Here is a 24,073-nt window from a genome sequence, read left to right on the forward strand (position 1 = left end):
GGAAACAAGACAGGGTATTGATTCTTTTACTTTCTAATGTTGAAGAAAGCTGAGACTATTATGAACAGCCAAGAAAAAAAATGGATCATAGAATAAATTTAAAGTTCTCACTTGAGGCACAAATGACTAAGCTCAAATTATATTTAGACAGATGCAAAAACCTAGCTGTCCTGAAATGTCTAGAAAGGTGGGAAGGAAAGGTGGAAGGAAAGAATAGGTCGATCAGCAACAAGGTGGACAGACATGATTATACTGGTGATTGGTACACTGTTGGAAGACCTGAAGGGGCAGGTTGGGGACAATCATCCTGGACATGGTTGCTAAAGGTTGACACCAACTTCACAGATCATAATCAAAGGTTTAAAAAAATGCTTTGTGGAGGTGGAAATATTGACATTGTCAGGTACAACTGAAAATTCCAGTTTAAAATGTTGCCAAAACATGTTATGTGGCTGCTAACTACATATATTTAAGTTACACTGAGCATGTAATATACTAGGAAACAGCAATTATATTATTCTTTATCAGAGACCCAACGTTACGAACAGCAATGTAAAATTCAAGAAATAAATATATTTTCATGTTTCTCATTGTTTATGAAAGTACATGCCCTAGGGCAGTGTTTTTCAAACTTGGCTGTGTGGGCAATGAAGTGTGGACTGCAACTTCCAATTCCCTAGCCAGCTTTGAAGCCAGGCAGCTGTGAGTTCTAGTTCTGCCTTAGGCATGAAAACTGGCTGGGTGACTTTGGGCCAGTCACTCTCTCTCAGCCCAACTCACCTCACATGGTGGTGGTTGTGGGGAAAATACGGGGAAGAAGGAGTATTAGGTATGTTCCCCACCTTGAATTTATAAAAAATAATAAAGATGAGATAAAAATCTGTAACACAGTTCTCACTACAGTAGTAGGAGGGTAAAAGGAGCAAGAAATTGGAGAGAAAAGTGTTATTTCCAGGTTGAGGAAATGGAAGGCAACTTGTACAATGGGCCTTCATGCTTTGGTTTTTACCTACTAGTAAAAGTAGGTCTAAAAAGTCCAGAAAATTAAGGAGCCACTTGAACAGGTGTGAGACACCCGTCTTCCCTAGCTTTCTGTCCTCTCAACACAATGGTTTGCAATTCCTATCACTCCCATGAGACAGGTCTGATTAAAGACCAAGTCAAGCTGAGGAAAGCTGGTTTATCTTCCCTGTGTTGAAGGGGGATATAAAGAGCAGACTTCTCTATGTTCTCGGCACAAGGGCTATGTCTGACAACAATGGGAAACTTGCGGTAAAGCCCTTTCCGGAAGGCCGTAACTGCTTTCAGATAATGGAGAAAGAAGCCCTCTCACCCAGCTTCTTCAGAAATCGCGAACCACTTATTTCCTCCGCTCCACCCAACAGCGGGGCTGGCGCTCGCGATCCCAGGTGGGCTTCTCCCCCCACCCACATTCTATCCGCCTGGCCTCCTGTTGGCGCGTCGCAACGGCCACGCCAGGCGGAGCCCGCGGGAGCCTTCCCAGCGTCCCTTGGCGTTGAGCATCCCTCCCGCCGTGGAGGAGAGCGAGGGAGGGCGCGCAGTGGGCGGCATTTTCCTTTCTGGACCGGACCGACAATGCTGAGGCGGTTTTGCGCGCCGCTCTTTCCGCTGCTTTTTCTGTTGAGTGAAGCCCCGTCCAAAGCCGCCGCCTCGGTGATTCCTACAACCGGTAAGCCCCCATCTCCAGCGGAGGGCTGAATGCGCCATACAGGCAGAAGCCGTCGAAGGACCGCGGTCCAACCGCTCTCGCCAGTAAGCCGCGAAGGGCACGTGCGCCGCCAGTTGTCTTCCCGAGGGCTGCCTCGCCGAAACTACAACTCCCGACAACCTCTCCTTACAACCGCGCTCCGCGGTCGGCGCGCAAACCTGACTAGGTGCAGCTCCGCGAGGGGGGGTAACAGGTGGTGGGTGAGGTGTATAGGTGGAAGTCCCGCTCATCGAGGCTGGTGGGATCTTTTAAAACGTCGGCTCGGGAGTAGGAGGTCTCCTCGCCCTGGAAAGCATTGCAAACTTCCGTAACGGCTGACCCGGGTCGGGTGGCAGCGAGTGACCTCACGGCTGAGACGAAATAGGACCGAAAGAAGTTGATGCTGTGTGGGATGAAGGGTTGTTTGCATGGCTGTGACTAGGAATATGTGGATGGGGAGAATAAACGGAAGGAAGGGCATCTGGAATATGGAATACGCGCGGTGGGGATTGGAGGTGTATTTCATGATGCCTGCATTTGGCACAAATCAGAAGTGCCTCTAGTTTAAAATAAAGGCTGGCTTTGCCCATAGTCTGCAACCACAGTCTGTTTAATTGCTCTTAGCATCTACTTCACACGTGTTGCTGCTGAGCAAGGGGTGTGTTGGGAGGATCCTTAAAACATGCACCGTTGAAAGTCTCTCTTGCCTCCTAGACTGTGGAACGAGGCCAGTTGTGGATGACATAGCAACAGGGACACGAATTATTGGTGGACATGATGCTCAGCTTGGCGGGTGGCCATGGCAAGTTAGTCTTCAGCTTTATCGTTTTGGTCAAGGATATGTCCATGTATGTGGTGGATCATTAATTAATCACAACTCTGTGTTGACAGCAGCACACTGCATGAAGGAATGGACGTATGTATTCTCTTCCGTATTAAAACTGTTCTTATCAATCTAGAAGAAAGAAAAGCTTTGTTAGCCTATATTGGCTGAATTTAGAAATATGTTTGAATTGATCTCAACCTCCCAAACTTGTTCATCAGGGTAACTAGAATATTAGTGTTAGAAAAATATCTGTTGCTGACATTATCTTTTATTATCCCAAACCAGTTCAAAATGAGATTAGTTGAGGAATAGCTCTGCAAACCACAACATTAAAAGCCTGTCTAAACTAGCAGCCTTTCTTTATGTGATTTTCAGTTAATTCTACTCTCATACAAGCAGGTGTGAACAAAAATGATATTGGCACATTATTGTAAGGCTATGACTGAGTAAAATCAAAATGGATGGGAGAAAGATAAAGCAGCCAACAAAAAACATTATTGGAAGAAATATAGTCTAAGGGAGGGAAGCTGAAACTAGATGAGCTGCAAACTGAAGTTAAGGGGCAAGAAAGAAGGTGGTTTGAAGGGGAAAAAAATAGGTTAAGGAGTATCCAGAACAAAAACTAAGGAAGTCTCAGGAGCAAAATGCCTGAGAGGGGAAGACTGGAACAAACTGGACCCAAGGATAATTGGTCAAATCTAGCCAGCTGTTGAAAAGCCAGGTTGAGGTTGGCATATGTTGCTTCCTTAGTTACATTAAGCAGACATTCTATTTGGAACTTCAGATGAACCTTAAATAAGGTTATATTTTCATGAATTTGAGATTTTTTCTTATAAATAAAAGCGTATAAAAACCTATGATCTTTTGTCAGAGTGGAGAAATAATATCTTCATTCATGGCTAATGATTAGAGATTGTAGCCTTTCTACTTGAGTACTATGTTCCTTTTTTAATAATAAACATGTTTACTTCCCTCAGAATTTCTATTTCCAAATATGACTTTTGTGGATCCTGAAAAACAAGGATATATGAAATGAGGCATTGGCTGGGATCCCAAAACTTTAGCTGTACCCCTTGGGATTTTTAACACTGAATGTAATGAACATTAGACTCCTTATGTAGTTGTCCTCAGTTACAAAACAGGAATCCAATACAGCCCAATAAGGCTGCTGCTTAAGGATCATGGGTTTAAACTGTCTATTCTTTGAACACTGGCCTTAATAGTTTCAGCTGTGATTCAGTGGATGATTCATATTTCTTTCCTATCTTAATTTAATTCCATCTTCATTTAATAACGAATAGAACTTATGCAGTAACTGGCACTGAGTGTTCTACTGGATGATATTGATGTTGCTGTATTTATTGACAAGTAGGTTATTAAGAGATTTCAGATTGGAGTGGAATTCTTAAAATGACATTTTAAAATAATTGCTTGCAGGTTGAACTGATCATCGTAATGTTTTGCTTATTAGAATATTCTTAGACAGTTTCCTTTAGCAGAGCAAGTACATTCCATATTAGGTGTTTTCTTCTCATTCACATGAGGCATGGCTAGAAGATTCTGAAATTGTGGCTATGGGAGGATATCATTCCAGAACCTCAATTGGCCTTTCTCAACCTTTGGACCCTGGAGGAACCCCTAAAATATTTTTCAGGCCTTGGGGAACCCCTGCACATTCAGACTCAAATATAGGCCCGAAGTTAAAAAATTATTACATTCTTTTCATGTGTAGGCCTGTATATATGCATTAACAGTGTTCTTAAACTAAAACTAAAGAATGAAACCTACCTCTTTAATGTGAAGTTGCCTGAATTTGAAATAATTTTTTAAATAACTTGTGATCTCCCAGGGAACCCCTAGTGACCTCTCACTGAACCCTAGGGCTCCACGGAACCCTGGTTGAGAAACCCTGCTCTAGAAGAACAGATGCTACCAGATAAAAGAGAGACTGGGGCTGTTTCAGATGTGGATTTGAAGCAGGATCACAAAAGTGGTATGGAAAGAGATGCCATGGTTTTGAAAATTGATTAAAAAATTCCAGAGTACAAGAGTGATATAGAAAAAGATGTCAAAATGGAGAATCAAAGGAAAGGGATCATACACATAATAAATCAGAAGAGTGACTTGGAAAGACTTTTTATCTTGGATTCACAAAAGGAGTGTGTTAAACCAGTGAAGTTGTTTCTGGTAGGAGACAAACAGAAATTATTGAGACTGTTCCTGAAAGGAAACAAAGACATGATAAGAAATGAACTTAGGTGACATTATTTGACAGGGTTAAAGATTAAGCTTTTTAAAAGTAAACAGAAGCTTTATAAAGTAAATCTATTTGATCAGGGTTAAATTTTATATGTGGTGGTTTCTGGTAGTTATTAATGGGTTTTTTGTCTTGGTCAGACTAAATGATGAGGCTTTAAAGATTTGTCTATAAGTGAAGAGAGTTTTCTTTTGTTTCATTTCTCAGAGGAAGGGATAAGTTGGTTTATAAAATGGAGTTTTTAAATTAAGGTTAAAATTTATATGCTATCTCTGGTAGTTCTTAATAGATCCTTGCTAATCATTAAATAATGATTTCTTATATTTTGATTATTAAGAAGGGATGAGATATGGGAAGAAGAGGTTATCTTTTTCTTATTAGAGAAGGTGTTAACTTACTGAAATTGTTTATACTTGTCTGGCGGGGTCATCTTTTATATATCTTCTTTTTTAGGTCTTTTCTCTTTTTCTGTATTTCTTTGTATTTCTTTGTATTTCTTTACTTTTTATACTTTTTTAGTTTGTATTAGTTTTCTATCTTTGTGTGTGTAAACTTTAATAACATTATTATTAAAAAAAAAAAAAAACTCATGGATCCCTAATCTTAGCAGCAGAGGTGTTCCCAGGAATGACCAATCTTACCTTGTATTTCTCTTCCCGACAAGGAGGGAGGGGCTAAGATGGTATTGATGTAACACTGTCAAGAGCTCCCTCTAAAAGCCAATTTTTATCAGTTTATTTTACTTACTCAATTTGATTACGCTTTCCCCACTTTTACCTTATTCTTATGTCTACTCCCACCAATGCCCGGTTATCAATTTGTCAGTCTTTTATTTTTATTCTTATTCCTCATTCAATTCTACTTCTCCTCTAATGGGAAGTCTGGGCTGATATCTTGAGAAGCATGATGGATAGACTGCATAGATTTTATTTTTAATTGCAAATATTTTTAACCACCGTGCAGAGCAAGTAGGAGAATGGTTTCTGTCTCTGTGTCGACTACCCATCCGCCATTGCCAGAGGGGCATAAGAGCAAGAAAGAGGATATCCGAACTAAGTCAAAGAAGAGTAAGAGGAAAACCAGGGATATATTTAAGAAACAATGCAGGAAGAGCTTCAAGATACAGAAAGGTGCTAAAAATCTTAAGTGATCCACTATAGAAGATCATGTATAGCATTCTAATTGTTCAAGTGAGTTACATTCTTATAACTCTCATAATAAATATGCAGTGCTTGACTGGGAGAGTGAAGAGGAAAGAGTACAGTTAGACATTGGGGAGGAATAGAAATCTGAACCCCCTTGCCCTGACTCTGATACAGAGTTAGTAGATAAAAACTTTTTACTAACCGCACATACAAGGACCTCCATTTATGGCCAGCTAATGGAAACTAACAATAAAGTAGATGAGCTAAAACACCTCCTGGAGTGGTATATAACAAAATCACCAGGGGGAGCTCCTAAGAAGGAAGCACATACCTGCCTCTGCAGTACAGTCTGTAAATCCACCCTGTGGAGGAGAGCTGCCAGTGAAAGGTTTTGAGACAAACTGTACTCACCAATAAAAGTGGCACTCCACCCCTCTAAGTTAGGGGCTCAAGTGGCTAAAGGCAATAGCTGTTTTCCCTCTAAACAGAATTGATCTGTTGATTATTGATAATGGTATAGATGGCAGCAGCAGGTGGAATAACAAAACAGCCATCATTCACTCACTCTCCCAACATCTGCAGTGTCATGTATACCACGGTGGAGGTGAGAGAGTTGTCCTTACTTTTGGGTCTTCGGAGATGCTGCTGCCCTTCCCCTTTTGGATCACAGAGCCTCGTCTCCAACCAAATGAGTTAACAGCACTTGGAAGAAAGCACAGACCTAAAGGGCTGACATACAGCAAGAGGAAGACCACCATACCCAGCTCTGTCCCTGGTCCAGCTCATCCAAACATAAATCTCCAGAACAGAGAAGAGAAGGACAATTGTCCTTGTGCCCTCAAGAAAAATAAATTTTGTATAAGCTGAAGACGGTAAAGCTGATGAAAGCTGCAGGCTGCACAAATATACTTCAGCTCTTAGCTCCAGTGTCCAGCAGAGAGGTACAGGAGTATATATCCCCAACTTCTCAGTTGAATTCCTTAAGACCACTGGCTCACAAAAAGAGAAGCTGTGGCAACCTAAAGCATGAGCAGATAACTTGTCTCTGCAAATTGCTTGCAGCTGGACAGTAAGAACTGACAACACAAAATGACCTTACAGAGGAACACCCCTTAACTTTCATAGACATAACAACACAACTGAGTTAATCAGAGAGCCCAATACAGGTAAAAATTAACTCTCCCGTTAAAGCAGGAAGTTAGCAGATATTTCCTAAAGAAAAGGAATACCTGGAAGCTACAATAAATGGCCCTCAGGAAAAAAAAATTCACAACTGACTCAAATTTTACAATTGACCCAATCTTGTTTTCACCATAATAGTGATTTACTGAAGAACCATGAGCATTGTATGAAAGGAAAAAAATTCTTTGAGGATCAGCAACAGGGGATCAACACAGAGCTGGAACATAACCCTGTACAAGAAACTGAATTTAAACTGCAACCCCATGCCAGAAATGGTAGTCTAACATCCTAGTATCAGCAGAGTGCTAAGAAAAACAGGGGACCACCTAGTCCTCATACAGTCGTGGAGGTATTTTTAGGAAAAAACTGGGCATCTACTAATGATGAATCCTTGACTACATATGAGGATCCTCCAAAAGAAACCTTAGTGAAATCTCTTTTTAGACAGATTACTAAGGAAGACCAAACCCAAATCATACAGAGACTGGAATCTATGAAACAAGCTTTATTGGATTTGCCCTCTGATGCCCCTAAACACTTATTTTCATCAAATGCTCAATCCCTCCCTACTGTACCAGTAGCCCACAAACAGCTGTTTCTCTGCCCCTGATCTACACTTGCTGCCAGTATATGTTACTCCCAGCAAATGAGATCTCTGCCCTCTGATGAAACCAATGACAGCAGCTTCAGCTCACAACAGGAGGAAGAGCAGGAGGATGAAAGTAATTATAAGTCAAGTCCACTACTAATAACTTCAATTAGTATAGGATTCTCTCCAGAACTAAATTAACTACCTTTACTGCTTAGAGTTTTAACTAATATAACAATGCACCCTAGTCAAACTAATTGGCAATTGGCAGATTCATGCCAACTTTTAAGCCCCTGGAATACAGCAGGTTGGTACTCAAAGGCAGGATACCTCTTTTTTTACCCATTTCTTACCTGGTTTTGACATCCTTTTTTCCTTGGAGAATTTTAGGGTAGATGGTTATTATGCTAGCTGTGTCAGGACATCCACAAGTGACAGGAGAGGTAGACCTAAAAGGTCTAGCAATTCTAATCTCAGTGACACTATAGGCAAAGCTCACCCCCCACTACAGCATACTTCTTGGGTGATAACCTTGCATTTACATATTACAGAGATTCCAATCCTTTTCACTAAGGTATACAGGTAGTCCTCATTTAACAACCAGTGATTGTTCAAAGTTATGGCACTGAACAAGGAGACTTATGACCAGTCCTCGTTGTGGTTGTCACAGCATCTCCGTGGTCACGTGTCAGGCCCAGTCCAAGAATGACCAAGAATCAGTCAAGCCAAACTTCAGTTCTTTATTTGCTAATGCTGTACAGACAGAATCTTGCCAGACTAAAACTACTCTTTAGTAGCTTTAGTAGCTTTAGAAAACAACAACACACTGCCATTCCTGGACATCCTCATCAGTAGAGGAAATGATGGCAAGTTAGAAACACAAGTCTACAGGAAAGCCACCCATGCCAACCAAGTGCTCCATTACCAAAGTAACAACTGTGTAAAAACATTATTCAGATGAGCACTTATACACTGCAGCAACCGAGAACACCAGAAAAAGGAAACAGATCATCTGTACAGCATCTTCCAGCAAAATGGATACCCCCTCAACTTTATCAAAAAGTGCCTCACCACCCAACCCACTACAGCCCAACCAACAGAAGCTATGAAAAGGTAACACTGCCATACATCAGAAACATCTCAGAAACCACCAACAGACTGTTACAACCGCATGACATCACCATAGCACATAAACCAACTAAAACTCTTCAGAACATCTTAAGTAACCCAAAAGACCCAGTAGCACAAGAAGAAAAAACGAGTTATTTACAACCTACAGCGTAAGGACTGTAACAGCCACTATGTAGGACAGACAGGCAGAAGACTAGCAGAGCGCATCCACAAACACCAACTAGCAGTCGGAAGACACGATGAGAACTCCTTAATCTCACAACATATGGACAGACTCAACCATAGTTTCAGCTGGGAAACAGCATCCTGAACCAAGCCAAATCCAAAAACGCCAGAGAATTCCTGGAAGCCTGGCACTCAGACAAAGCAGCCATCAGCAGACACATGTTGTTTATTCGTTTAGTCGCTTCTGACTCTTCGTGACTTCATGGACCAGCCCACGCCAGAGCTTCCTGTCGGTCGTCAACTCCCCCAGCTCCCCCAGGGACAAGTCCGTTACCTCTAGAATATCATCCATCCATCTTGCCCTTGGTCGGCCCCTCTTCCTTTTGCCTTCCACTCTCCCTAGCATCAACATCTTCTCCAGGCTGTCCTGTCTTCTCAGTATGTGGCCAAAGTATTTCAGTTTTGCCTTTAATATCATTCCCTCAAGTGAGCAGTCTGGCTTTATTTCCTGGAGGATGGACTGGTTTGATCTTCTTGCAGTCCAAGGCACTCTCAGAATTTTCCTCCAACACCACAGTTCAAAAGGATCTATCTTCCTTCTCTCAGCCTTCCTTATGGTCCAGCTCTCGCAGCCATCTGTTACTACGGGGAACACCATTGCTTTAACTATGCGGGCCTTTGTTGTCAGTGTGATGTCTCTGCTCTTAACTATTTTATCGAGATTTGTCATTGCTCTTCTCCCAAGGATTAAGCGTCTTCTGATTTCCTGACTGCAGTCAGCATCTGCAGTAATCTTCGCACCTAGAAATACAAAGTCTTTCACTGCTTCTACATTTTCTCCCTCTATTTGCCAGTTATCAATCAAGCTGGTTGCCATAATCTTGGTTTTTTTGAGGTTTAGCTGCAAGCCAGCTTTTGCACTTTCTTCTTTCACCTTCATCATAAGGCTCCTCAGTTCCTCTTCACTTTCAGCCATCAAAGTGGTATCATCTGCATATCTGAGATTGTTAATGTTTCTTCCAGAGATTTTAACTCCAGCCTTGGATTCCTCAAGGCCAGCATGTCGCATGATGTGTTTTGCATACAAGTTGAATAGGTAGGGTGAGAGTATACAGCCCTGCCGTACTCCTTTCCCAATCTTAAACCAGTCCGTTGTTCCGTGGTCTGTTCTTATTGTTGCTACTTGGTCGTTATACAGATTCTTCAGGAGGCATACAAGATGACTTGGTATCCCCATTCCACTAAGAACTTGCCACAATTTGTTATGGTCCACACAGTCCAAGGCTTTAGAATAGTCAATAAAACAGAAATAGATCTTTTTCTGAAACTCCCTGGCTTTTTCCATTATCCAGCAGATATTGGCAATTTGGTCTCCAGTTCCTCTGCCTTTTCTAAACCCAGCTTGTACATCTGGCAATTCTCGCTCCATGAACTGCTGAAGTCTACCTTGCAGGATCTTGAGCATTACCTTACTGGCATGTGAAATGAGTGCCACTGTTCGATAGTTTGAACATTCTTTAGTGTTCCCCTTTTTTGGTATGGGGATATAAGTTGATTTTTTCCAGTCTGATGGCCATTCTTGTGTTTTCCAAATTTGCTGGCATATAGCATGCATTACCTTGACAGCATCATCTTGCAAGATTTTGAACAGTTCAGCTGGGATGCCGTCGTCTCCTGCTGCCTTGGTTTTAGCAATGCTTCTTAAGGCCCATTCAACCTCACTCTTCAGGATGTCTGGCTCTAGCTCACTGACCACACCGTCAAAGCTATCCCCAATATTGTTATCCTTCCTATACAGGTCTTCTGTATATTCTTGCCACCTTTTCTTGATCTCTTCTTCTTCTGTTAGGTCCTTGCCATCTTTGTTTGTGATCATGCCCATTTTGGCCTGGAATTTACCTCCAATGTTTCTAATTTTCTGGAAGAGGTCTCTTGTCCTTCCTATTCTATTGTCTTCTTCCACTTCCGCGCATTGCTTGTTTAAAAATAATTCCTTATCTCTTCTGGCTAACCTCTGGAATTTTGCATTTAATTGGGCATATCTCCCCCTATCACTGTTGCCTTTTGCTTTCCTTCTTTCTTGGGCTACTTCTAGTGTCTCAGCAGAAAGCCATTTTGCCTTCTTGGTTTTCTCTTTCTTTGGGATGTGTTTTGTTGCCGCCTCCTGAACAATGCTGCGAACTTCTGTCCAGAGTTCTTCCGGGACCCTATTTACTAAGTCCAGTCCCTTAAATCTATTCTTCACCTCCACTGCATATTCCTTAGGAATATTAGTGAGCTCATATCTAGCTGATCTGTGGGTCTTCCCTAATCTCTTTAGTCTGATCCTAAATTGTGCAAGGAGAAGTTCGTGATCTGAACTACAGTCAGCTCCAGGTCTTGTTTTTACTGACTGTATAGATGTCCGCCACCTTTGGCTGCAAAGGATGTAGTCAATCTGATTTTGGTGTTGTCCATCTGGGGAAGTCCATGTATAAAGCCGTTTCTTCAGTTGTTGGAAGAGAGTGTTTGTTATGCAGAGTGAGTTGTCTTGGCAAAATTCTATCAGCCTATGTCCTGCTTCGTTTTGTTCTCCCAGGCCATGCTTACCTGTAATTCCAGGTGTCATTTGACTGCCCACCTTAGCATTCCAGTCTCCTGTGATGAAAATCACATCTCTTTTAGGCGTGTTGTCCAGTAGGTGCTGCAGATCCTCATAGAACTGCTCTACTTCAGCTTCTTCAGCATTTGTGGTTGGGGCGTATATTTGGATCACTGTGATGTTAGATGGCTTGCCCTGAATTCGAATTGAGATCATTCTATCGTTTTTTGGATTGTATCCAAGCACTGCTTTAGCCACTTTACTATTAATTATGAAGGCTACTCCATTTCTTCTGTGGTCCTCTTGTCCACAGTAGTAGATCTGGTGGTCATCTGATGTGAAGTGGCCCATTCCAGTCCATTTCAGTTCACTGACTCCCAAAATGTCGATCTTTAATCTTGACATCTCCCCAATAACCACATCCAATTTGCCCTGGCTCATAGATCTTACATTCCAGGTTCCAATGGTATGTTGATCCTTAGAACATCGGATTCGCCATTCACCACCAGCACCGTCGGCCGCTAGCCGTCCTTTCGGCTGTGTCATCACGTCTGGGGCTAGTTGAACTCATCCTCTGTTCCTCCCCAGTAGCATTTTGACCATCTTCCAACCTGGGAGTCTCATCTTCCAATGGTATACTGACATATCTCTGGTTGTATTGATCCATTTAGTTTTCATGGCAAGAATACTGGGGTGGGTTGCCATTACCTTCCCCAGGGATCGCATTTAGTCTGACCTCTCTCTCACGACCTTCCCGTCTTGGGTGGCCCTTCACGGTTTAGCTCATGGCATCATTGAGGTGCTCAAGCTCCAGCACCAGGACAAGGTAACGATCCTTTGCTGAAGAGCAGACACATAGAGGTAAACAAATTTACATACCATTCAAAAGAGACAATAGAAAAGCCAAAAGACAAGAATATGTCCTTGCTAGCAATCAACACCCAGATATGCAAAAATCAACACTAGGATTAACACCAGATGAACAACCAAACAGCACAATGCACCCTAATCAAGGAACTATTAACCCAGTCAATCAACCAAGCAGCAAACAACAGCCCAATCAAAGAACTCCCAAGGAGAGAACAACACCCCCACCAACACAAGCAGGGCAAGCCACTGTATATAAACAGAGAGCAAGGCCCTCCCCCTGTTTGCACTGAAGATGTTGCCTAGTCTGGCAATGAAACGTCTGCAAGAAAACAACAAGGCTCAGAGAGCACCAAGGACTCCACTAAAGCTACTCTACCTAACCTAAGGGGAAATAATCTGGGAGAGCTCTAGGGCGGGGCTATTCATGTGATTGTGATATGGGTGCTTCACAACTGGCTTGCAATTAGGACAATCGCAGCATCCCACAATCACATGATTGCCATTTGCAACATTCATTGCTGGTTCTGACAAGCAAAGTCAATGGGACAGCCAGCAGGAGGTAGCGAATGGCGATTATGTGACATCATGTCTAATGACTGCCCAAGATTCACTTAATGACGGCATCCAGAATGCTGCAACTGCCATTATAAGTTGGGGCAGTCATGTGACATCACATTTTACAACTGCATTGCTTAGTGACGGAGTTGCCAGTCCCAACTACCATTGTTGATCAAGGACTACCTGTACCTTTCTGCCTTTCGCAAACATTCACAGTTATGGCAACTATAGAAAAAGTTTAATAATTACTTGGAAGATTGCCTTGTGTCTAACCCTTCAGCTTCTGTTATACTAGAAGGGGACTTTAATGCAGGGGGGGACTGGGGAAGGCAATGGCAAACCACCCCGCTATAGTCTGCCAAGAAAAGGTGAAAGTGGCGTCCCCCCAGAGGGTCAGACATGACTTGGTACTTGCACAGGGGACCTTTCACACACCTTAATGCAAGGAAGGGACCAGATGCTATAACCCTTTACTCTCACTACCCTAGTTCCCCTCCTGATGTGGAAGAAGGCTTCTGCCCCTCCCTCTTCCATTGGCCAAGGATAGGATCTGCAATCCCTTTCCAGACTGGCTACCTGTTTTGATCTGTGGGTTTTAAATGGGGCTGTAAAAAGTGATGGACCTGCAGAATTTACTTATTGGTTGGGGTCCTGTGTGTCAACAGATTATTGGCCTCTCTCCCTAGCATAAATTTTGTGAAAGTTGAGGCATGCCGAGATAGTGATAATTTCCTCTCTTAGGCATCCCCTTTAAATCAGTGCAACCCATAGATATATTTTTCCCACATGTTGAAATATAGACATGATTGTTATATGTAAGGTGGAATGAAAAATGGGATACTTTCTTCTCTAACATTTTAAATGCCCCTGGAATGAAAAACCATACATTGATTATAAGGAGTAGGACAAGCCCTCAGTTATTTGAATACTATAACTTGCTTATTCAGAATATTCAGAATCAGGTTGCCAGGCAGATGGAGAAGCTGTGATTAAGCAACTGTTAAGACAAAAGCATAGATGGGTAATGGGCTGCTGCTAAAAGAGCTCTAATCACTGCTATCAGTTCTATCAATGAGCCCTCCCCACAAAAAAAAAAGCTTATGCCTCACTGAACTTAAAGGATGGCCCATCTACACATTCCAAGCCACCCATTTGAGTTTTGAATAATGGGTCACTCGCTCCCAATTCAATCCAAACTTGCTCTTCCCAATTATTTCTAAATTTGAGGGTCATACAGATACATTTTACAGTATGTTCATTATTTAATGAATCACTCACATTCTGGATTGCCAGATACCTTTACTCAGCCATACAGCTGCACAAAACTTTGACTTAGATGTGGTTTTCTATTTTATGATAATTTTTTGGGTAATGGGTTTTCTGTAGCAATCTCTTTTCTTATTATTTGTAATGCTGGTCAAAGACAGCAATAAAAAACATTCTGTTTCAAACACTACAGACTTATTTCTGATGCTTTGACTGAAGCATCCTTCAGCGGGACAGAGCTGCAAAATGTTTTCCTAGCGAGGACTAGGAGCCCTTTAGACATAAGCTGTGATATGTCCCACTATGGAGTACCATGTCTCTGCTGTAGGAAAATGGAATGGATGTCTTATTTTCTGAAGCAGTGATAGAATGTGTGCGCCATCGGTGGCCTCATCGGCTTCAGCAACCAGTTTTCATACATTTATCCTATATTCCTATTTTTCTCAAGTAGTTTTTCTTTGGTCTCCCCTTCTAGTTTGTAATTTCAAAACTGGGAATGGAGTTACCTCCTCAGAGAAAGCAGTGTCAGAATCTTCTAGCCCTGCCTCTGGGATGGGTGGGAGGGAGATGCCCCACAATGGAAATGCCCTGTCTCCACTACAGAAGTAAGTCCCATGAACTGTCCTCTCATCTTTTATCAGAGTTTAGTTCCGTGCTATCTGTTTGGTACAGGTTATGAAGTAAGAGCTCCTAAAAATTAAGGTCCGTGAACATATATAGATATGGTCCTCCGAATAGACTAAAGACACAGCAAGAACTATTTGGCGAAGACCGGTATATATGATAGCTGATGTACCTACAAACTGTTGGAAGAATAAAAACTGATCTAAAAAATGAAGGAGAGCTTTCAAGAAAAATGACAGAATTTGAAATGCTTACACAGAATCAAGATCACGTATTAGGTTGTACATACGAACTGTTACTTAGATAGGACACAGACAGAACAAAAAATTGTTTGATAAAATGGATGCAAACTAAATTCTGTCACAACACAATTATGGGAAGAATTACACAACGAATCTATAAAATTTACCCCAAATTACAACTTAAGAGAAAACTGGTATAAAATGTTTTATAGGTAAAGGTAAAGGTTTCCCTTGACGTAGAGTCCAGTCGTGTCCGACTCTAGGGGGCGGTGCTCATCTCCGTTTCAAAGCCTTGGAGCCAGCGTTGTCATAGACACTTCCGGGTCATGTGGCCAGCATGACTCACGGAAAATGTTTTATAGATGGTATAAAATTCCCAAAATAGACAAATCCATCAATAATTGCCAGAATAGACGAAATCATTTAGTAATAAATGCTGGAAATGCCATGTGACAGAAGGAACATTTTATCGTATGTGGTTGGCGTGTAAAAAAACTCCAAAGTACTGGAAAGAAATGCACAGTACTACGAACCACATTTTTTTAAACTAAACATAATTCCAAGACATATTATAAAAAACCCCCACAGTCTACTAAGATACATGTTCACAGCTCCAAAGATAAATCTAGCACAACACTGGAAAAAAGATAACCAGACTGGGAACTGAAACTAGGAGAATATGCAGTAATGGCAAAATTAACAACATATATTCACAACAGAAGTTTAACCAAATTTAAGCAAAAATGGCTTCGATATACAGTATATTACATGTTACACAACAAGGCAAATTTAAGCATTTAAAGTACAGTTTTTTAAAAGGAAAAAGAATTTGACCAAAGAACCAAAATCAGAAATATATGAACATTTTAAATATTTATAAATATAGTATATCAGTCAGAGTACAGCTAAGAGGAAGTTAGAAACAAAGTATTTACCTATAATGTTTTTAGTTCTGTTTCTTGTTTGTAACCCCCCCCCCTTTTTTTTTTTTGGTATCCTTAAATGGCAAAATAGTGGAGACTTTGGCACTCAGCTCAGAGATTCAAAAAGATCTCTAAAATCCTTTTTAAAAAAATTATAAAATAATTTAATGTATTCTGTTTCATTATGGTTAATTTTCCATCAATGCTGACAATCTCAGTAACCACTTTGTCCACTTACTGATAGTATATCTCTGCATCAATTATTTTTTCCTTTTTTTCCCTTTGCTTGTTCATTTTCTCCTTTTTTTAATATCTAAAAATGATTAATAAAAATTAATTTTTAAAAAGTAAGAAAATGAGTACCGTCAGCTCTCATTAATTTCCACAGAGGGCTTTATTCTGTTCTAGGGTTGCTTCATTTTGGAGAGCTCTGGTTGGAATGCACCATGTTTCCAGACACCACATCCATACCAGAAAGAGCCGGATCAGGGCTATTATTATGCATTCCAAATTTAACAAGGCCACCTTTGAGAACGACATTGCCTTGTTCAAACTGATGGAGTCTATCAGGTTCAATGAGTATATCCAGCCCATCTGTTTACCTGATGCCCCTGTTGCTCTAAGTGATGAGACACCGTGTTTTATAACTGGATGGGGATACACAACAGAAAAAGGTAAGTCTTTACTTTCCCCTTTCTGTTAGTCTATTAAAAATGAGAAACTAAGGTTGGATTTAAACCTGAATGTTCCTTTTTGGCAGTGGATGGAAATGTTATATCTCCCATTTGATTTAAAGCAAATCTATACTGTATAGATGAGTGGTCCCCTTCAGTAAGAGGAGCAATGCAGCTGAAACTATTAATTGGTGGGTGGTATTTAGGGTGAAATAGAAATAGAAAATTGTCCTGTTCCTTGTAGGGAACAAACACACTGTGCTCAGATGTTTGGCTGAACTGTTCCAGGTGGGTCATGTTCCCACTGAACTGAGACCCAGACTTTCTTGGTGACTGTGAGAAATCCAAAGGGTTCTTGTGGGTTAAGTAGGGCAAGACCGGTGTGCTTTATCCCCTCTCCCCTTCTTCCCTGCATTGCCATGGGCCCACCTCTCCCATCATCTTCCTGTCAGCCCTTTGAGGTAGGTGAAGTAAGAAAGAAGTATCAAGAAACGAGCCCAGCAGGGATTCCAGGAATGCTTTTTATTGTAGTAAAGTAGAACAGCAGAATCTTGAAAGCCTGTCCAAGTTTCTCTCCACCCCATCTTAAACTGAACAATGTCAAGCTGGAGTTATTTGTAGTTTTCTCCTCATGCTTTTCTCTTTCTTAGGAGTATCCAATTTTTTTCTGCAAATTCTCCTAGATGGCTCATTCATTCCTTCCATATGCCCAAGGTCAACTCTACTCTCCTTTACACTTCCTTCCCATGACTTTACTTACCTGCAGCTGCCCCACCATGCTTGGATTTAAGCACAGCATGGCAGACTTGTTTCTGCCTTTCCTCCAGATCTCACGCCTTCCTGAGCCATGCATCATGGCCACCTTGCTGCTACATATATCCAAATGGCCCACTCACCCTTCTCTCCATCTTCCCATGCTTTCCTCTCCTATACCTCCCTTTAGCCCCCATCACTTATGACTTTACCGCTTTCCCCATTCTCCTAATCCTGGGGAATCTCTGCCTAGAACACATATGTCTAGATAAAATACACATGGTTCAGGTCAGTGCTGAGATGCACTTTGTGTTCTGTGTTCATATAAAATATATGTTGGTCCGGTCAGGGACCATCCAGTATTCTTTGCATAGACCTTATTCAAACAGAATGTGCCTAACAGTACAACATTTAACAAATGGGGAACAATGTTCCCACCTCTTGCGCATTTTGTCATGGGACTGTGGAGTAGATAAAACTATTGATGAATAAGTGTGAGGTTTTTATTTTAAGGCCTAATTTTAGAAACTCACAGCACAAGCCATGATGGATATGCAAAGTTCTTTATTAGGTCTTTACCTCAGACTGTCAAAGCCACAACTGGCTCTGCTTCCTCCCCCCTCCCCCCTTTGTCCTCCCGCCTTTTCTTTGTCCCACCCCTTCCTCTGCGTTGACAGCTTGCATGATGGTGGCCTCTCAGTTGTGAATGGGGTTGCTGCCATCTGCAATCTTCTTATCCCTTGCCCCTCCATTGCTCATAGTCTCTCCTCTATCCTTCCTTCCCTTTGATGTGTAAGGTTAGAGCACCCAGGTGCAATTAACCATTGCCCTGGGTTCTCCATCCTTACAATAAGTTTGGTGATGGTACATATGGCAGATGAACACAATTGACTCCTTCAGACATTTCTCCTTGGTCACTCACATGTAAGAATTGCTAGTGAGCTTTGTCTCCTTTGTTGGTTATTCGTTTAGTTGCTTCCGACTCTTCGTGACTTCATGGACCAGCCCACGCCAGAGCTTCCTGTTGGTCGTCAGCTCCCCCAGGGACGAGTCCGTCACCTCTAGAATATCATCCATCCACCTTGCCCTTGGTCAGCCCCTCTTCCTTTTGCCTTCCACTCTCCCCAGCATCAGCATCTTCTCCAAGGTGTCCTGTCTTCTCATTCTGTGGCCAAAGTATTTCAGTTTTGCCTTTAATATCTTTCCCTCAAGTGAGCAGTCTGGCTTTATTTCCTGGAGGATGGACTGGTTTGATCTTCTTGCAGTCCAAGGCATTCTCAGGATGTCTCCTACAGTCATCCTATTCCTCAACCATCCTGTCTTATCTAGTTCTTTTCATAAGGATAAAGTATTATTGGGATATTTCGTTTCTGCCTAAAATGGTTGTGTCTTTTTATATTATCTAGTATATTTCATCTGCTTTTTCCAAACTTTTCAACCATTAGTTTTATATTTAGAAAACTGCTTCTCCTGCCAGAATCATATTTCTATTACAAGTATTGAAAGAAGGGAATGTCTGTATTCTCATATTTTTTTACAACTAGTTTCCACCTATTAATGTCTCTCATGAGACAGGATCATCCTGTCATCATCATCTGCATTAAAAAGACTGATGCAACTTTTAACCATGTTGTTTTTGTTTGATCCTGTCAGGAACACCTTTCTCACTTCAGGAAGTTAACTGATCACTCAGCCCATATGGATAATCATAGATGCCCTGAAGGGCAGATTGTTTCACATGGTCATAATTGTTTTTCATTTTTTAAAAAAGAATTTTATTAATTTTTAGAAAATGATAAAAGATACAGAAAAACAAAAAAACTTGAAAAAGTAAACTAAAGTGTGAAAACACAAGAGAAAAAATTTAAATAGGTTACAAAGAGAAATGACTTCCAACTTTAAACATCAAGGATATACAGCAATTTCCCATAATCAATCCCTTATTCTATATTGAACGAAAATCACATTATTTCTACAAGTCAACCCCTTAGCACATTATAAAAATCGCTAAATGCCATTGTTCCCTCCCCTTATATTAAAAAAGGAAAAAATATAAATCATCTAATCAACTCCCCCCCAAAATAACAGTTACTTAATTATTCCCTTCCTACGACTATTCTGTATATTCTTGTCTACTATAATAAGGATCAAAAATAAGAAAGCATGTAAATTGTCTGCCATTATAATTAATAATACAAGAAACATGAATTAATATTAATTTTTAAAAAACCTTAATAATCATAATCCCAGTCATTAACAATAAATAAAATCATCCAAAGCCAAAAGACCATCCAGATACATATTTTTAGTCCCTTGACCCACTTCAAAATAGACCAAGACATTTACATACAGCATCCCCATAATAAGCACAGAGCTATTTTCTTAAAGAAATCAAACAGCCCAATTGCTTCCCTCACAAACACAGACTTCTCTTCAATAAACCTCCCATACATAATAACCCCTTCTTTTCCATGGCATTGCATCAGAAAGTCAAATTCGCTCATGTTTTGCAGCTCATTTTCTCCATTTAAATTCTTCACTTCAGCATTGTCAATTTCATCCAGGATTTCAAGAGAAGCCCAGATCTCTCTCTTAAGAGAGACAAGTCCATCGCTGTTAGATTCTTCAGTTTCGTCCACAACATCCCCAACCAGATGGCACCTTTTAGACCACATATTTTCCACAATGTTCTGAATGTCTTGAATAATAATTTGGCAGGAATCAGAAATGATCTTCTTAATATCTGCTTCCATGTCTTGATGGAAGTCAGAGAGAGCCTGGTTAAGATCCTCCATGTCTGAGGCAGTAAATTTTGGTGCCCTCTAGAAACTTAACCGGCAAAAGTGAAAGGTGGTGGAAAATTTCCGAACTGAGTTAAGATAACAGATAGTTCCCCAGAGAAAGTAGCGGCAAGAAAGTAAAAGTTCAGAATGGCAGATTCAACATGTAGGAGAAAAGATAAAATCTTCAAAATTAGCAAAAGAATAATAACAAGGAGATATAACATACTCTCAACTCTCCTTAGTATTGGAGAAACCAGCCTGAACCCAAAAGATCTGCCACAATGCCAGTTTTGCCAGCAGAGTTCATGGGCAAAGCTGTTCAGCCTGCCATGATCCTGCCGGAAGTCTCCCAGTCATAACTGTTTTTCAGTTCATTGCACTACATCTATACCTCAATACTGCCTAACTGAACAGTTAAATGTTTGCCAGTTGGAAAAAATGAAAAGGAAGTCTGGCAGAAAGGTAGCATTGCGCTGTAACCTCCCTGTATACATAGTGGCCGTGTTAAGCAGGGCTGCAACTAGGTTCTGTGTCACCCGGGCAAACATGGATTCCACACCCATTTTGGTGCCCCCCCAGCACTCATTTTGGCGCCCCCCCCCCCAGTTGCGCCCCTGGCGTTAAGTGCCAAATAAAATTCATATCTTAAGTGCTGAAAGAATTCCTTAATTTTTCTTCTGGGAAGTAACTGGGTCACCAGTTCTAAGCAAGGTGTGCTCCTGTTGTTAGGTTTAAGATTCTTATGAAGCACCAAGAATAATCTGAACCAACCTTTTTTCATTTTGGCCAGAAACAAAAATAGGAATACTTCCAGTTTTGTTTTGAATTTTTATTTTAGGTAGAGAGAGAGATGTATTACAAGAAGTACAAGTAGATGTTATTCCAGTATCAATCTGTAACAAACATGACTGGTATGCGGGGATGGTGAAAAAATATATGCTTTGTGCTGGCTCTGAAAATGGAGGCGTTGATGCTTGTCAGGTAAAATAGAATTTTATTACAGAGCATGATCAAAATGCCATAATGCAAGTTCTGTAAAATGATGTTAGTTTTTTACATTCAGAATATTTAGATTTCCATCTTAGTTTGGAAGTAAGAAGGTTAAAGGCTGCTTCTCTTAGTCACTGTTTACATAATGCCTTTTTGGCAGTTAACATTGTAGGACCTGACTTTCAGAAAAGGCTCATAAGGCCTGCAGTTGGAAGTCCCACGATCAGATGTTGAGAGACTGACAGTACTTGTACATTTTGCAATATAACCAAGGCAAACCACCCTGTTTCCAGGAGGGAGTGTATCTTATAGAAAACCTGTTTTTCCTTTGACAAATCATGAAAGGTGTAGTTCACAATTTCTTTGCTGAGAACACACAGGGAGCCACAATACTTAGCTCGGTCTAACGTGTGGATCCAGCCATTAAGGTTTATAAATAATGTATTTATTTATACATACATGGATTGTGTTAAATCAGCCAATTATGGTTTGAAGTCTGTGGTTAAGCAAAGTATGCTTCATGGGTTGAGTAAATGTGCTGGATAATAATACCTTTCTCTGTAATAGCTGAGAATACCCTCCACTGATACTTTCTTCCTGGTGTTTTATGTTCTAGGGAGACAGCGGTGGCCCTCTTGCATGCTATTCACCAGATGCCACCAGGTACTATCTGATAGGGATTGGCAGCTTTGGCTTGGGTTGTGGCCGGCCAAGGTTGCCAGGAGTCTATGTACAAACAGCTGCTTATAGAAAGTGGATAAAGTCTCAAGCTATTTTATTTGACAAAGCCACAACTATGAAGACTCCTTATGTACTCTTTGTGACTGCAGGGTGGATACTTTTCTGTAATTTTTTATGAAAAAAGTCTCCTATTGGATCGGCATATCTCAGGTTTTTCAACTTTTGTTTCCATGTTTAGCAATATTTATTACTTTTAACAGTTAATATATGCATTAAAAATATTGCCCATTCAATGCAGTTTACTGTGTTTGAACTTTAGATTTGATATTTCTTCACTGACAACTGTACTTTTGAGAGAAGTTAATTTTTTTCAGCTTTGTTTATTTTTTTATCAGTATAGTTAAAATACGAAACAGCAAATACAGTAAAGATAGAAGATAGCTTTAAAAAAAAAGACACAAACTATAAATGTGAAAATAGAAAGGAGATAAGAACGAAGAAATGACTTCCGGCTATCCCAATTACAGATATACATATAATTGAAATAAATTAATCTCTTACAACTAATTTATCCATATTAACATTATTTCTACCCAAACAAACCCACTATTCAGTAAAACCCATAATCGTAACTTCATTTTTTTCTGTCATGAGCAGATAGCTTAAAAATGGTTGCCATAAATCTATAAATCTAGAGACAGTATTATCTCTTATTAGAGCAGTTAGCTTTGTCATTTGTGCCAAGTCCATTAATTTCAGTATCCATTCTTCCGTTGCTGGTATTTGTGGTTCCTTCCACTGTTGAGCATACGGGGTATTCTTGCAGCAGGGGCCATATGCAGAAGCAAATTTCCATGCTGTTTCTCCAATTCTTCCTCCATCAAACCTAATAAGAACAGTTCTGTTTTTTTAATATACTGTGTCTCTGTGTGTGTGTGTGTGTGTATAAATATATATATTTACGTTAAGAATTTTTTGAATAACCATACATATCTGGTCCCAAAATTTCTTTGCTTTTTCACACGTCCACCAAAGGTGGTAAAAAGTTCCTTCTCCCTGTGAACATTTCCAACAAACATCCATTACATTCTTAAACACTTTCAATAACTTGTCAGGTGTTAGAGGTACCAGCAGTACATCATTTTATAAAAATTTTCCTTTAAATTACAATTTAATGTAAATTTTAAACCTTTTGTCCACATTTTTCCCATTGTTCCATCATAATATTATACCCAAAGATTCTAGCCCATTCAACCATACACTCCTTGACTTGTTCATCCTCCAAATTCATTTGTAATAACATCTTGTACAATTTGGTAATAATATGTTCATCATTCATACAAAGTTGAATCTCAAGGCAAGTTATTTCATTTACAAATCTATAATTCTTTTTATCCAACTTAAAACTTCCAAATAGTTGCATATAAATAAACCAGTGACATGAAAGACCTTCTATCTCTAATTTTTCTCTTGTCTTAAACATAGGTTTGCCTTCTTCAAAATGTAATAAATCTTTATATTTTAACCACTTTGTTTCTCCCACATTTGCTCTTCTAGCAAATGCTTCCTGAGGTGATAACCACAGAGGTCCATTAGGTGACAGTCTAGCTTTGTATTTATCCCGAGTCCGTAATATAGCCTTCCTAATATAACCATTTTTAAACTCCTTATTTACTTAGACTTTGTCATACCAAAGGTAAGCATGCCATCCAAATCTTAACTCATGGCTTTCAAGTTGTAACAATTTTCTATTCTCTAATGTTATCCGATCCTTCATCCACAGAACACAACATGCCTTAAAATACAATTTTAAATCCAGCAACCCCAGACCTCCTCCTTCCTTAGCATCCTGTAACAGTTTATACTTAATTCTTGGGTTTTTACCTTGCCAAATAAACTTTGAAATATCTTTTTGCCATTGTTTAAATATTATATCTGTTGAGAGAATCAGTATCATCTGAAAAAGGAACAACATCCTAGGCAATACATTCATCTTGATTACAGAAATTCTCCCCATAAGCAACAAGTGTAATTCTTCCCATCTTGTCAAGTCTTTTTTAACCTCATTCCAAATTTTACTATAGTTATTTTGAAATAATGCACTATTTTTAGTTGACAAAATCAC

At 40.2% G+C, this 24,073-nt stretch overlaps 2 protein-coding genes across 2 annotated transcripts in view; one reads left to right on the forward strand and one right to left on the reverse strand.

The window, feature by feature from the left end:
• ATF1 (activating transcription factor 1) overlaps positions 1-24,073 on the reverse strand; it is a 364,083-nt gene that overhangs the window by 289,581 nt on the left and 50,429 nt on the right. The window lies entirely within an intron of this gene.
• Positions 1,597-22,204, forward strand: LOC134490071 (transmembrane protease serine 12-like). The gene is made up of 5 exons (XM_063292954.1): positions 1,597-1,690; positions 2,423-2,624; positions 16,476-16,741; positions 21,116-21,258; positions 21,884-22,204. Exons 1-5 carry the CDS (start codon positions 1,597-1,599, stop codon positions 22,124-22,126), a joined length of 948 nt encoding a protein of 315 aa, XP_063149024.1. The 3' UTR covers positions 22,127-22,204.

This window comes from Candoia aspera, chromosome 2 (assembly GCF_035149785.1).
Source record: "Candoia aspera isolate rCanAsp1 chromosome 2, rCanAsp1.hap2, whole genome shotgun sequence".
In the NCBI taxonomy this organism is placed as follows: Eukaryota; Metazoa; Chordata; class Lepidosauria; order Squamata; family Boidae; genus Candoia; species Candoia aspera.

Excerpts from the sequence above, each read along its gene's own strand:
- LOC134490071 (XM_063292954.1), top strand. The coding sequence starts at position 1,597 with ATGCTGAGGCGGTTTTGCGCGCCGCTCTTTCCGCTGCTTTTTCTGTTG. Across the intron at positions 16,742-21,115 it reads GGGATACACAACAGAAAAAG|GTAGAGAGAGAGATGTATTA; the intron begins GTAAGTCTTTAC and ends TTTTTATTTTAG. Across the intron at positions 21,259-21,883 it reads GAGGCGTTGATGCTTGTCAG|GGAGACAGCGGTGGCCCTCT; the intron begins GTAAAATAGAAT and ends TTTATGTTCTAG.